Source organism: Eurytemora carolleeae, unplaced genomic scaffold, assembly GCF_000591075.1.
Source record: "Eurytemora carolleeae unplaced genomic scaffold, Eaff_2.0 scaffold134, whole genome shotgun sequence".
NCBI lineage: Eukaryota > Metazoa > Arthropoda > Copepoda > Calanoida > Temoridae > Eurytemora > Eurytemora carolleeae.
The window spans coordinates 35,508-50,854 of record NW_019396059.1 but is presented as its reverse complement, the minus strand read 5'-3'; the positions used below and the strand labels follow the sequence as shown (position 1 = coordinate 50,854).

Below are 15,347 nucleotides of genomic sequence, written 5' to 3'. Positions count from 1 at the left end.
TCTAACTAAAGGGGCAGTTGACTTAATTTCAATTGACTCCACATTCATGTTCGATTCACAATGGTACCATGGAAAGCTTTGTCTGTTCCAAGAATGCATTAGATATCCATTTTCTTCTCTTTGAAAACTAAATATATGATTTCTCTAAAAATTGACTTAAAACGACGATATCTTCTCTATTATTGATCCAATAAAGTTTTATAGGGTACAGTTGTGAATCGGGCATTTCCCTCTTTAAATGGAATATGACCTAAAATTACGGCGAAAATCTTGGCGTTAAGAATTTTTGTTTACAAAACATTTTATCAAAGGCGAGACAAGTATTTGTATATTATGAATCTATCATTTAATATTGCTTGCATAATGTAATATATATATCTTTATACTGTGCAAACATATTTATTTATTTAGCTTGAATCTGCATCAGCTATCAATATAGAAATGTATGTAAACAGTGTACTGTTACTAGGCAACTGTTTTCTTATCTATATCTATCTATATATACATCTATATCTATTTATATATACATCTATATCTATATATACATCTATGTCTAATTATATATACATCTATATCTATCTATATATCTATCTATATCTATCTATATATACATCTATATAGACAATCAGTTGTTTCAGTTTAGCCAATTTCTCGGATATTAACGTAGGATTAAATTAGTCTGAAGATGTATAAGAAGAGGTGATTATGCATTGATCTCGATATTTACAATTCTGAAGTTTTCAGCTCTGTAAAAATAACTTACTTTTTACTGCCGACCTGCCGATTAGAACTTACTTTTAATAGGGACCTGCCAAATAAAAACTTACTTTCACTGCCGACTTGCCTATTAGAACTTACTTTTGATAGGGACCTGCCCAATAAAAACTTACTTTCAATGGTGACCTACCCAATAAAAACTTACTTTCAATTGTGACCTACCCAATAAAAACTTACTTTCAATGGTTACCTACCCAATAAAAACTTACTTTCAATGGTGACCTGCCCAATAAAAACTTACTTTCAATGGTGACCTACCCAATAAAAACTTACTTTAAATTGTGACCTGCCCAATAAAACTTACTTTCGATGGTGACCTACCCAATAAAAACTTACTTTCAATGGTGACCTGCCCGATGAACTTGCCGACCCTGAAGGTGATCCCTGTTTCCTCCTCCTCCTCCACCTCCTTCAAGAACCCGTTGGAGCAGCTGCCATTAGAAGCTCGAGCCAACTAAACAAAGAAGAATGAAAACAAATAAGACTTTGTTCTAGACGTTTCGCATTTCTTATTTATCAAATGTTTTTCAAGATTTAAAAAGTTTTGGAAGAAAATCCTTGAAGAAGTTTTATAAATTTGTATATTGTATATTGTACATATATTCACAAAATATAGAAAATAACACTGTACAAGTAGCAGAGAAAAATGTTAACTTTACATTTATGAATCAACCGTTGAAGATTGAAAATTAAGAAACCAAGAGAATTTTTAAAGAATACCATGGTTAAAAATATTTATGTTTCGTTTTTGATATTATTGAATAAGAAGAAAGTATATTCATTTCTCAGATTGAAGACATTAATATTGAAATATAGACTCTAATATAGTTCTGCAATGCGCAACTCGGAGAATCATTAGTGAACAGAACATCAAAGAGAAATATCAGGAAAACCTGGAAACCCAGAAAACCCTAGAAGTCCAGAAGAACTTGGAAACCCAAAATACCCTGAAAACCCGAAAGAGCCTGTAAACCCGGAAAAACCTGAAAACCCGAAAGAGTCTGTAATGTAAACCCAAAAGAACCTGGAAACCCAAAAGAACCTGGAACCCAAAAGGACCTGGAAACCCAAAAGAACCTGGAATCAAAGAAGAACATGGAATCCCAGAAGAGCTGGAAAACCAGGAGGGCCTGGAAATTCAGGAGAACGCGGAAATATCAAAAACACCAGTAGAACCAGGATCCTGCAGGCGGACTAGATTAGCAAGGAAAATCAGGATAGCTAGGAGAACCAGGAAAGATAGGAAAACTAGAATATCTAAAAAAGCATAAGAGCTAAGTGGAGAAAACCTGAAGATTTAGGAGAACAAGAAAAGGAGAAACAGGAAAAACTGGAGGAGCAGGAGAACCAAGAAAACAAGGTGAAACAGGAAAACTATGAAAACCAGGAAAACAAATGAAACAGGGGAACTTTGAAAACCAGGAAAAAAGCAGAACCAGGAAAACTAGGATAACTAGGAAATTTGGGGAAACTAAGAGAAACAAAAATACCATGAAAACTAGATGAACCATGAGAACCAAGAGAGGTAGGAGAACCAAAATATAGGTTTGGGATATATGTACAAATTGTTAGTGCAAGATACATAATATGTGTGATTAGTATCCATAATTCATTGAATCAAATGTTATTTCTCTAGAATCAAGATAAATTATCTCCCGGTTCTACGATGTAATCTCTGGTCTTGAGGATAAGGATTATATAACAATTGTGTCCAGGATATACATATTAGAAGTTAGTCGCAATCTCAAAGAACTCACTATTTTAAAGTAGCATGTCCAATTCACAACGGTACCCTTGAATGTTTTGACTGATAAAGAAAGCATGATATTCCCATGATTTTATTGTGGTTTCTCCTTGAAATCACTTACTGATTTCTGATTTATAATCAGTGTATGCAATTATTAGAATCAAACACTTTTCTAGACATCTCCAACATTATTGATGAGATACAGGGATGAGGCGTACCTTTGTGAATCTGGCATTCCCCTATTTATTTGGAAGGCGACTTGAAACTACAAGGGTAGAACAATTTAAACTTATTCTTTCCTCGTGGGAACACAAAACCTATCTCATAGGGGTCGACTCGTATGTATTGGTTTAGGATATCCATAAACTGTACTAGGTTCAGGATATTGATAAACTGTACTAGGTTCAGGATATCCATAAACTGCAGTAGGTTCAGGCTATCGATAAACTGTACTAGGTTCAGGATATCCATAAACTGTAGTAGGTTCAGGATATCGATAAACTGTACTAGGTTAAGAATATCCATTAACTGTAGCAGGTTCAGGATATCAATAATCTAAAACTAACGTTGGACAGTAAATTGATAATCTAATCCTGTTTCCTATACTAAGCAATCTTAATGAAAAATCTGTGGTATGGTGCAGTGTATAAAAAATACAAATAATAAATATCGGATACTAATATTCACACTAAACTCAGCTCCGGTAGTATTCTACTACAGGAGAAGGTCTATGCATGATATTTCTGCTGTGAACTAATGATCCAAGAAAGCTGAAACCATTAACCTTCTCCTTCTTCCATACTCTCAGGTTGATGTATTAACAGAGTTTGCAATCTAAACCTCAATAAGAAAAAGAAAACTATTGTATCGATTTCACATTCATTCATTCTTACAGTTCTCTCAACCAACATCAGGAGAAACTTTTTCACTTTTTCTTCCATTTAGAACTTTAATTAATATCAATGCTTTTTTGAAAATCATTCTGAAAAACTTATAATTTTGAGCGAGGGATAGGAGGGGAATATGGTGGGAAAGGTTGGAGAAAAAGAAGCTGGAAAGTATTAATTCGCCAGAATTTATCGCAAAAATGTGCACTGCACTTTCATATTCAGTCGAGAGAGATCAGAAGCTTAAAATAAAATGAGTTTACTTAATCACCACAATAAAAAATTAAAAGTTTTGTAAAAAAAAACAAAAAGTTCTCTCACCTTTCTATTTATTGAGTAATTTTCTCTAAAACATTCACAGCCGTCGTCCATATGGTTACAATGCCCTGATCTACCGTTGAGCTGAGGAGGAGCAGGGTGAGGATGATATAATCCATCCGTATCCTCTACTTCTTTATATACATGGTAGGGGGGACCAGGGGGACCCTGATAGTGGGGCCCCGGGGGTCCCTGGTAGGGGGGGCCTGGTTGCCCCTGGTAGGGGGGGCCTTGTTGACCTTGATAGGAGGGCCCTGGTTGCCCTGGACCCCTGTAATGGTATCCGTCCCCTGGAAGTATAACAGGATCTGCACCGGTTGCATCTATGAGATATGTGCTAGCACTTGTCATAGATATATATCCTTGAGATCTTCTACTCTCCAGGGTTCCTTTACTCTCCCCTGTCAGATGACTGTCTATACTCTGAGAGTCCCAGGGATCAGAGGCAGGAGGAGGAGGTCCCATATCACCCAGCACCTTACCACAGGTGCATGGGGGAGAAGGTGGAGGGGGTACACTAGAGTCCGGAGATAAAACATGAACCGGTATAGAAGGATGGCAGTGTGTAGGATGTGTGTGTGGTACTGGAGGAAGGGGAGGGAGGAGAGGTTGGGAAAGTTTCTGTGGAGATGTATCTAGTCCTTCTCCGGACTCATACTTCTGCTGTCCAACCTTGGACGGGTTCTTGCTCGTCTTCTCCGGTTGGAGTTGTTTAGCTCTTTTATGTCTGACAACTTCAAGGGCAGTCTGCTTATCCATTCCATCCAATCCATCGTCGGAGAAACTTCTAGACTTGGAGAGAAATCTGAAATAGAGAAGAATGAATACATTTACTCCGGGTACTTGAGTGGACTGTAAGTATATTACCTAACAGTATTGGTATGCAGAGTATCGGAGGAGGGTTGTCTGTGTCTAGTTCCGGAGAGAATATCAGATGCCGAGCTCTGACGTTGGAAGGTTTGATGAGGTACCCTGAGACAAGGTTGTGAACCATTTCTCCGAAACTTCCCGGGAATCTGTTTCAAGGGAACAAGATAATATAATCAAACTTAGCAAACATAAAACATTCTTCTCTCAACATTCAAACTTTCAGATGCAAAATGTCCGGTTCTTTCAAACAAATTATCTATTTATGTGTATTATCAAGATAAATTATAACCAGGGTTTATAGAACTGTCTTTAAAGAGATATTCTAAAAAATGTATATCCTTTTCTCTAAAATAATGCACTTTAAGTTCAAATATCTCCATTTAAACATACATAATTTTGTCGTGCACAACTAGGTTATATAGAAACATAAACACGTTTAAACCCAAATTGATCAAAGGCGTCCCAACATGATCAAACATAGACATTACTTGATCAAACACAAATATACAATGATCAAATAAATATCACATGATCAAATACCTAGATGGATAGACAGATAAAAGCTAGATATATCTAAATATAAACCCAGCGGTTTGTTATTAGATCTAGAAAAGAACCAATAAATTGAGTTTTCCAGCAAATATAAATATTATTGTACAATATTTACCTCATATTAGGGTAAAGGGTAATTAATGACTAATGATATGTATGGAATAAAAAATTTGCCTTGTAATATAATAATGGACGACATATTAAAGTAGTGTTCTTGAACCCTGAAATGGACCTGGGACCCCTTTAACGTATAATGGACCTGGGACCCCTGTAATTTCTAATGGACCTGAAACTGCTGGGAAAAGAGAACAAAGTTTTGGTTTAATCTTTCAATCCATTAAACCAATTAGATTCTGAAGAGATATATAAACTAACTAAATAATTAGAAGATCCTTACTTTCAAATTTTCCACTCATTATTCTTATAATTTTTTACCTAATTTGAATTCTATTCAAGGAGATATGTATTTTTTCAACCCTCGGACAACCTACGGACAACATACGGACAGCCAACGGACAATTGATTATTGCTTTTTATTCAACAGATTTTGTTTAAGTGCTAAGTTGGGAACCCCGCTTGGTCTGGAACATTTTCCCTATAAGTCAACCTACTTAATTTTCAAACCAAACTAACATTTCTGTGATTATTTCTAAATCCTAATAAAAATGGCAAATATATACTTTTCCCGTGTCATATTGTGAAGGATGGAAGCTAATAAAGAATTAAATCTGTTCCCCTGCCTTGTTCATTGGTTGCTCTGCCCTGGATAAAGATGAAGGGGAACCTCTCCTCCTATCAAGGTTGGGTTGAGATCTTCTAAATCCATCCTGAGATTCTAACCTAGAATCTATAGAATACTGAGATCCCATCATTGGATCCCGGTGCAGTTGGGATCCCCGGTTAAAATCTGATCCTCTCATGGGATCCAAACTGTGTTGTGATCCGTTCATCTGATCCCTAGCATACATTAATCCTCTTGTAGGATCCATATTCTGCTCGGAACCCCGTGGAACCCCATTAGATTGTGTTCTAGAAGACTGCTGGTTCCTACTCTGGACTATCCCGGATACTGAAGTTCTCTGCTGGGTCGTGCTCCTGGAGCTGGGTTGGGATTGTGAACTCCGGGTAGAGAATACAGCACTGGGTGGATTTCTTACTGCGGATTCTCTGATAGTTTAGATTCCTTTATTCTCCTGAAAACTCTGCAGGATAAGTAGATGGGATCGTGTAAAAGCTAAAGGTTTTCTTTATATACCAGCCCCCCTCCCCCTCCCCCATACCTCCCCTCCCATTCCCTCCTCTCCCTCTCCTATCCTTTCGTCCCCCTCTATCAAACTTTTCCCTTTAAAAGTTAAATTTTCTTGCATTTTCGAAGGTCAAAATAAAGTGGAGGAAGGAATCAAATTAGTCTTGTTAGGTATAGTTCGATCAAGGAAGTTGCAACAAACCTGAAAGCTTTGCAGGGAAGATGCAACAAACTTTAAATGAAATTAGGCAGGAAACAAAATAAATGACATGAAGCGCACATGAAAAATTTCCTAAATTCCTAAGGAAAAAAATTGCAAAAAAAATAGTAAGTAGTGGGAGGATGCAACAGTTAGTTCAAAATGAGAGGACGGATGCAATAATTAGGGAAAGATAACCAGGAAGGTTGCAACTAACAAATTTCAATTTGTTGCCTAGTTCTCCTTGAGAAGTTTTTATTGTGTTTGCTGAAGAAACATTGGAAAATTAAAGAATAGAAAGTTTGTAATTATTTGCTCTAGTTTCCAGGTTCTACTACTACTACCAGTACTGTTTCTAGGTACTGGATGGAGTACGGATACCAGTACTGTTTCTAGGTACTGGATGGAGTGCTACTAACAGTACTGTTTCTAGGTACTGGATGGAGTACTACTACCAGTACTGTTTCTAGGTACTGGATGGAGTACTACTACCAGTACTGTTTCTAGGTACTGGATGGAGTACTACTACCAGTACTGTTTCTAGGTACTGGATGGAGTACGGATTGGAAGAGAACTCTGGATAAAGAGATAAAAAGAGAATAAAGAATATAGAAGCAAGGGAGTGTAAGAAATGAACTATCAGAAACCAATGGTCCAATAATGAACTGATTACTCGTCCAAGACTCTAATTTTCTAATATTTATATCTTTGCTACCTGATGGTTTAACTTTTTTATTCCAAATTTTAGCCTATTGATCCAGCAGAATTTAGAGTTTAAAATATCAAAGGTCAAGATATCAGGCTGCGAAGTTATACGATTTTAAAAATCAGGTTTGAGTCGAGTACTCAGTTCTTGTTTGAAGAGGAGTATAGTAAAGCAGAATGAGAAGAATAATGAAATATATTCCTGAAAGAAAGGAGAGCATATTGGGTCTGTTCTCCGGGCACCAGAGCACAGTTGGTCTCCAAGGACGGAGACATCAAAACCACTCCCTGATATTTTATTTTTATTAGAAACCACTCCCAGGTATTTATCTTAATTAGAAACCACTCCGTGGTATTTATCTTAATTAGAAACCACTTCCTGGTATTTATCTTAATTAGAAACCACTCCCTGATATTTTATTTTTATAAGAAACCACTCCCTGATATTTTATTTTTATAAGAAACCACTCCCAGATATTTATCTTAATTAGAAACCACTCCCTGGTATTTATGTTAATTAGAAACCACTCCCTGATATTTTATTTTTATTGGAAACCACTCCCTGGTATTTATCTTAATTAGAAACCACTCCCTCGTATTTTAATCTTATTAAAAACACTCACTGAGATTTCATTTTCATGAAAAAAATACTCCTTTCCAGTTATTTTTATTGTGGAAAACTACTTTACATGTTTTCATTACATCATTCTAGAATTAATAATTTAATATCAACTTTTAAACTACAAACTAGCAAGAAAAGAAAAGTTTGCAGCATCTAATAATTTGATATACAGAGCTTGGTTTTGTTACAACCAAGCACTCTATAAACTGTAAAGATTTTAATATTCTGTACACAATTCTCTTCATTTTACTCCAGACTAGAACTCATCCATGTCTCATACACAAACCTTGATACCAGTACTCAATCCATACCATTCCGTTATCTAGCCTCTAAGACTGTCCTCTAAGCGCTTATGCTGTTCGTTAGACCCTTTTCCCTGTCCTCTAGGCTCTCACGCTCCTTACTGGTCGTCCTGCCTTTCCTCTATGCATTCTCATTGTCCTCTAACTGCTTGTCCTTATATATACTTACTACACCATCAATCTTGTTCTCTGGTCCTTTTACGTCCTAAGCATTCCATCTCTCTTTTTGTTCTTTACTCTTGTCCTTGTTTATGTTATTATTACTTTACCCTCTTAACCATCTTAGTTCAGTTATCCTCTTGGTCCTCTTTCTAGGTTTCTAGTCCCATCACGTGGCCTCTATAGTCCTCCCTCGTGGTCTCTTAGTCCTCCCTCGTGGTTTCTAGTCCCATCTCGTGGCCTATAGTCCCATCTCGTGACATTTATAGTCCCATCTCATAGCCTGTAGTCCCATCTCCTGGCTTTCACCCACATCCCGAGGCTTCTAGCCCCATCCCGTGGCCTTTAGCCCCATCCCTTTGCCTCTATATAGCCCCATCTATGTACTTTCCTCTCTCTCAATCTACAGCCTAAAAACTACGTTTTACTCTACTTTAACCCTCTTTTTATCGTCTACGGGTTATAATGTCAGTCCTTTTCCCCTTTACCTCCTTCATATCCCACCCTTGTTCTCGATCCACAAACTATCTTTACATCTTACCCCTTTCCCTGTCCTGCATTCATTACCCTGTTATTTAGATTTTTCTTCTGTCCCTCTAGCCTCTAGCCTCTAGACATGCTGATCCGTTTAGATTACTGGTAAACCGTTCCTGACATCTGTTCCTTCTTTCTTATCAAGTTCTCTCTAGTCTCTAGTCTCTAGTCTGGCCAAGAATATAAGATTATCGGGTGTTTATATACTACTTTAACGACCTGTCTCAACTCTGGAGGAGGAGAATGGGAGTCAATATATCTGTGAACCTCAACCTCTCCGGTTCTTCCTTAACATAGAGTATTCCTCAGTATAGATGTATACATGGAGATATATATATATATAAGACTGTTCAGTGTTCAGCGATCGGTGTAAAATGTAAAGTGTTAATATCCAAGACTGATGATATTGAATTTTTCTCGGATTTTCCATTCTTCGGACTCAAGGGTGAAGTAAGAATAGAAATGCTGATCCGAATTTTTAACCAGCATAATCATAATTCTTTTATTCTTTTATTCTTTTCAAACTTGAGGCAGAAAATTGGAGGATAGAGGTATGGACGGAGTAAGTTGGGAACATGATGTATAAGAAAATAAATATCCATTTTTTTATAATTTTTGGCAAAGTTTCTCTTTTTGGTTTTCATCCCATGAAGATCCTAATCAAATGTTGGGTCTGCAGATTTATGTTTTCACAAAATTAGAAATTTCAACTCAACCCTCTAATCAGACATCAAAAGGTTTCTCTGGTTTGAAGAGCAAAGTATAAAATATTTCATATTTGATTAAGAGATTTTACTGTTGAAAACCTTTCTTTCTTAAATAAACCTTACCTTTCTTTTCCTCCATACTTTCCTTTCCTTTCCTTACCTTCCCTTTCTTCTCCTTCATACTTTACTTTCCTTTCTTTCCCTTCCCTTCCTTCTCCTCTATTTTTTCCATTCCTTCCCATACCTTCTTTCTCCTCCATACTATCCTTTCCTTCCCTTCCCTCCCTTCTCCTCCATACATTCCTTTCCTTTCCTTCACTTCTCTCCTTTCTCTATACATTTTCCTTTCCTTTCCTTACCCCTCCTTCTTCTCCATACTTTACTTGCCTTTCTTTCCCTTCCCTTCCTTCTCCTCTTTACTTTCCACTCCTTCTCTTACCTTCCTTTTTCTCAATACTTTACTTTCCTTTCTTTCCCTTTCCTTTCTTCTCCTCCATACTTTCTTTTCCTTCTCTGACCTTCCGTCTTTTAAAATTTTTATTTTCCTTCCTTTTCTAATTTAAAACGTTTAAAACCAAATTAAATGTGCAAATAAAGTTGTTACTTTTAAAATTGTAAAAGAACGGTCGAATAAATGACTAGATGATGTCTATGCAAAGGATTTATGTATAAATATAAATAAAATTCTTGGACCAGGAATCCTCCCAGAATAGAAGAATAAAAGAGAAAACTATTTATATCCACGTTTTTGTCAACTGACGTTGCATTAGGGAAATAGAGGTCTAAACTTTGGGTTGATCTTGATATCCACACTGTTCAAACTTTTATATTGAGAGGTTAACCCTTAATTTTTAGTTGATGACTTCCTTCTCCGGGATATTCAAAATAAATCAAATTAATCCTTTGGATTACAAATAGAACCCAAAAGTTTCGAGCTCTGGATAGTTGAAACAAAACATAGAAATTCTTCACTCACCTTTTCTGCTCGATTTACGCTTGACCTGATGGACCGGATGGACCGGATGGACAGGATGGACAGGATGGACAGGATGTTCGATCAATCTTCTCTCTTCACAAGATCTCTGATCAGAACGAGCTTGAGATTGATCCTGAAGGTTAGTTCTATGACTAGGATCCTGGTTCCTCGATCCTTTATCCGATGATCGTCGAACTGAACTTGAGCGATGAATCACATGATCATTATACTGATCGGATCTATAATTAGTCCGACCTGACTCTGGCCGGTATATCACTTGCTCGGAGTTGGTTCGAGCTGAACTAGTTCTCTGAACCTGGTTCTCCGGCCTGGGATGAGATCTGCCGGGGTTGTGCCTGGAGTGAGGTCTAGGAGGAGGAGAGGGAGGGATGAGGTATCCCTGGTGAGGAGGAACAGGAGGAGGAGGATGGTCGGAGTAGTTCCGAGGTAGGGAGGAAGAAAAAGAACGGGGTAGAGTTCGGTGATCTAGGTACACGCTTTTAAAATAAGTTATCAATTATTTTTTTTTCTTGGGAGGGATTTTGAACATCAGCTCAACCATGTATTCATTTCTTTAAGATGTCATTAATCGGTTTAACTTTACATTTTAAAAGAGTTTAATATACAAACTGTTTGTATAACTTATATTAACTATTTTTTAAACAATACAAAATATACAATTTTGTAATGCACCCTCCAACGCCCCCCGTCCTTTTCCTTAATATTTCCCTTCTTATCCCAAGCCCTTTCCTTCATTAAACCTTCTCTTCAATCTCATACAAGGAGAAGAACTAGAACCAGGTTGCAACAGAATGTTTGTGGCATTGTGCCGAGATCTAGGTTGCCAAAATCTCTTCTCTCTTTCTTACTCTATCAATCAATCAAACAAACAGACAAAATTAAAACTGGAACCAGTTAAAAGGGATTGTAAACACAATTTCAAGGGAAATTTTGTTGAAAGTAACCGATTCAAAACGATACCTTTAAAAATGGTAAAAAATATAATCGCTTTAATATGTAAATTTTGATCATTTCTTATGCTAGTTTTTCTATAAAAGCCATTTGCTGATTTAATGCTTACTAGGTTTTTAGGGCGCTTCGCGCCCATCTTCTATTTAAATTGTGAACATGTTCTTTTTGTTTACATTTTAAAACAAAGAAGAAGAAAATTTTGCGCATTTTTAAAAAAAAAATTCGCGGATTTTCAAGAATTTTAATTTTTTGCAAAATTAAAAACCTTTAAACACATTTTTTTAAAAATTTTTATCATTCATAAACCTTTCCTGTGGTCACGTGATGTCCCACAAAAAATTTGGGCCCGATCGGTTCAGCCGTTTTGACGTTTATTGGATACAAACAAACAGTCAGACAAGCCAAATTTATATTTAGATGAGACAGAAAACTAAGTTTTCATTTGAAATTACGATTTGACCCAAAAGAGCGAGAAATAGACTTATTTTAAAATTTCCTGAAGATTGTGAACGACCTCCACTTTTCTCTCTAGATCTTGCTCCAGGTCCTACAGAACCTGACAGGGTTGAGTGTTGAGACCTGGAGTTATTAAACCATTCAACCAGTGAGAAATGAACTGTGTAAGTATGTATGTAAATGAGGATGGAAAGGTCAGATTAAGGAGAGCAGTGAGCACTTCAGAACACTCAACAGTGAGAATTTATATCTGAAATATTCTGCAATCTCTATCTAACCATTCCTTACATCTACTAGACAAAATTTACCAGAATGTAAAAACATTCAAGGAGTTTGATATGAAAATCTAAAAATAAATCTACTGAAGTTGGCAAATATTCTGGCTTTTAGACCAGAATTTATCCAACCAAAAACATAGAGAAATAAATGGATGGGGGGGGGGGGGGCAGGAAGGAAAAATATAAAATGAATGATAAGAGAATGATTGATGAAAATTTATAGATTTAATAAATATGTTTTAAAGAATTGAAGATGCTTGGATATCGGATAAAAGCGAAAGACTGAATCAATGAAATAATAAATAGCAGATTAAAGGATTAAGGAAGAAATGAAAGACTAAAATTCAAGGATGAATAAAGAAGTGAAAGAATTAAAAACAAGGATGAATAAAGAAATGAGAGATTGAAATTCAAGGATGAATAAAGAAGTAAAAGAATGAAGTTCAAGGATGAATAAAGAACTTAGAGATTGAAATTCAAGGATGAATAAAGAAATAATTGACTGAATCAAGAATGGGGAAAAGAAGTAATGACCGAAATTCAAGGATGAAAAAAGAGATGAAAGACTAAATCAAGGATGAATAAATAGATGAAAGACTGAAATTCAAGAATGAATATATTTAGAGATGAAAGAATGAAATTTAAGAGTAAATAGATGAACGACAAAACCAAGAATGAATTAGTAAACGAGAGACTGAAATTCAAGGAAGGATAAAGAAATGAAAGACTGAAACTCAAGAATGAAGAAAGAGATGACTGACGATTTTCGAAATAAATGACTGGAATTCAAGGATTAATAAAGAAATAAAAGGATAAATAAAGGATAAAAGGATGAATAAAGGATAAAAGGATGAATAAAGGATAAAGGATGAATAAAGGATAAAGGATGAATAAAGGATAAAGGATGAATAAAGGATAAAGGATGAATAAAGGATAAAGGATGAATAAAGGATAAAGGATGAATAAAGGATAAAGGATGAATAAAGGATAAAGAATGAATAAAGGATGAATAAAGGATAAAGGATGAATAAAGGATAAAGGATGAATAAAGAATGAAAGGATGAACAAGGATGAATAGATGAATTTCCTGCTCTGTGTTTGGTTTCTGGAGTATCCTGGAACCTCATTATTCTCTCGTAACTAAACAAGGAAACATAAAAACATAAAATACAAGATGTAAAATTTTATCACATTCTTTTCTTTTATTAGTTTTTTCTTCTTTACTCTAAACATACTTCTGTATATTCTAAACCCACTTCTCTCTTCTCTAACCCTGCTTCTAAGTACTCTAATCCCTCTTCTCTCTACTTTAAACCTACTCTCAACTCTAAACCTACTTCTTTATATTCTAAACCTTCTTCTTTCTATTCTAAACCCACTTCTCTCTACTTTACCCTGCTTCTACTCTTCTCTCTACTTTAAACCTACTCTCTACTATAAACCTAATTCTCTCTACTCTAAACCTAGTTCTATCTACTCTAAACCTACTTCTCTCTACTCTAAACCTAGTTCTCTCTACTCTAAACCCACTTCTCTCTACTCTAAACATACTTCTCTCTACTTTAAACCTACTCTCTACTATAAACCTAATTCTCTCTACTCTAAACCTAGTTATATCTACTCTAAACCTAGTTCTATCTACTCTAAACCTGGTTCTATCTACTCTAAACCTACTTCTCTCAACTCTAAACATACTTCTCTCTACTCTAAACCTACTTCTCTCTACTCTAAACCTAGTTCTATCTACTCTAAACCTACTTCTCTCTACTCTAAACCTACTCTCTCATCTAAGTTTACTTCTTTATAACCTACTTCTATCTACTCTAAACCTACTCTCTACTCTAAACCCACTTCTTTTTACTCTAAACCTATTTTCTACTCTAACCCCGCACTCTACTCTAAACCAACTATCTAATCTAAACCTACTCTCGACTCTAAACCTACTCTATATTCTAAACCAACTCTCTACTCTAAACCAACTATCTACTCTAAACCTACTCTCTACTCTAAACCTACTCGCTGCTCTAAACCTACTCTCTACTATAAACCTACTCTCTACTTTAAACCTACTCTCTACTATAAACCTACTACTTTAATCTATACCCTTTACATTGAACTTCTCTCTACTCTAAACCTACTTTTCTCTACTCTAAAACTAGTTCTCTCTACTTTAACCCTACTTCTCTCTACTCTAAACTTTCTTCTTTATTTTAAACCCACCTCTCACTCCTTTAACCCTAATTCTCTCTATTCTAAACCTACTGCTCTCAACAATGTTTAATAAAAGTGTTTTTTTTAAAGACTAGATTGTTAGCTTGATGATGAATTAATTTATATAAAAACTCCGGGTTGAAATAAAACTAGGTCACGAGAAAAGAGTGAGGAGTGAAACCAACCTTATCTTTGGTCCATCTTTGATCCTGCATTTCATCTCTACATCAGAGTATTAGACCAGGGAACTTCATGTTCTCACAAATCTCCTAAAATAGATAAAAATATTAGAAACTCAATGAAAACAGTAAACTAAATATTTACCCTGTGAATGCAAAACAATAAACTTAATGTTTGAACTGTGGACAAAACCATTAAACTTAATGAGTTTACTGAGGACGCAAACATTAAACTTATTGAGTTTACTGAGGACGCAAACATTATACTTAGTGAGTTTACTGAGAACGCAAATATTAAACTTAATGAGTTTACTGAGGATGCAAAACAGTAGATTTAATATGTATACTAAGGACGTAAAACAGTGAGAGTTATGTGTGTAGAGTGGAAGTTTTGCGTTATTGTGGATGCAAAACAGTAAACTTATTGTGTATACTGTGGACGCAAAACAATAAACTTATTGTGTATATTGTGAATGCAAAACAGTAAACTTTTTGTGTATATTGTGGACTCAAAACAGTAAACTTATTGTGTATGTTGTGGACGTGAAACAGTAAACTTATTGTGTATATTGTGGACGCAAAACAGTAAACTTATTGTGTATATTGGGGACACAAAACAGTAAACTTATTCTGTATATTTTTGAAGCAAA

At 35.6% G+C, this 15,347-nt stretch overlaps 1 protein-coding gene across 2 annotated transcripts in view; it reads right to left on the bottom strand.

The window, feature by feature from the left end:
- Window positions 1-15,347, bottom strand: part of LOC111708167 (uncharacterized) — a 66,896-nt gene that overhangs the window by 33,018 nt on the left and 18,531 nt on the right. For both annotated transcript variants that reach the window (XM_023481465.1, XM_023481471.1), the window contains exons 2-11: window positions 14,704-14,787; window positions 13,395-13,447; window positions 12,070-12,152; window positions 10,602-11,087; window positions 9,138-9,205; window positions 7,504-7,589; window positions 5,892-6,318; window positions 4,597-4,745; window positions 3,733-4,534; window positions 1,114-1,231 (exon numbers count right to left, since the gene is read on the bottom strand). In XM_023481465.1, the coding sequence (XP_023337233.1) occupies window positions 1,114-1,231; window positions 3,733-4,534; window positions 4,597-4,745; window positions 5,892-6,318; window positions 7,504-7,589; window positions 9,138-9,205; window positions 10,602-11,087; window positions 12,070-12,152; window positions 13,395-13,447; window positions 14,704-14,733 (2,302 nt within the window). In that variant the 5' untranslated portion in view covers window positions 14,734-14,787. The remainder of the gene's footprint in view (window positions 1-1,113; window positions 1,232-3,732; window positions 4,535-4,596; window positions 4,746-5,891; window positions 6,319-7,503; window positions 7,590-9,137; window positions 9,206-10,601; window positions 11,088-12,069; window positions 12,153-13,394; window positions 13,448-14,703; window positions 14,788-15,347) is intronic.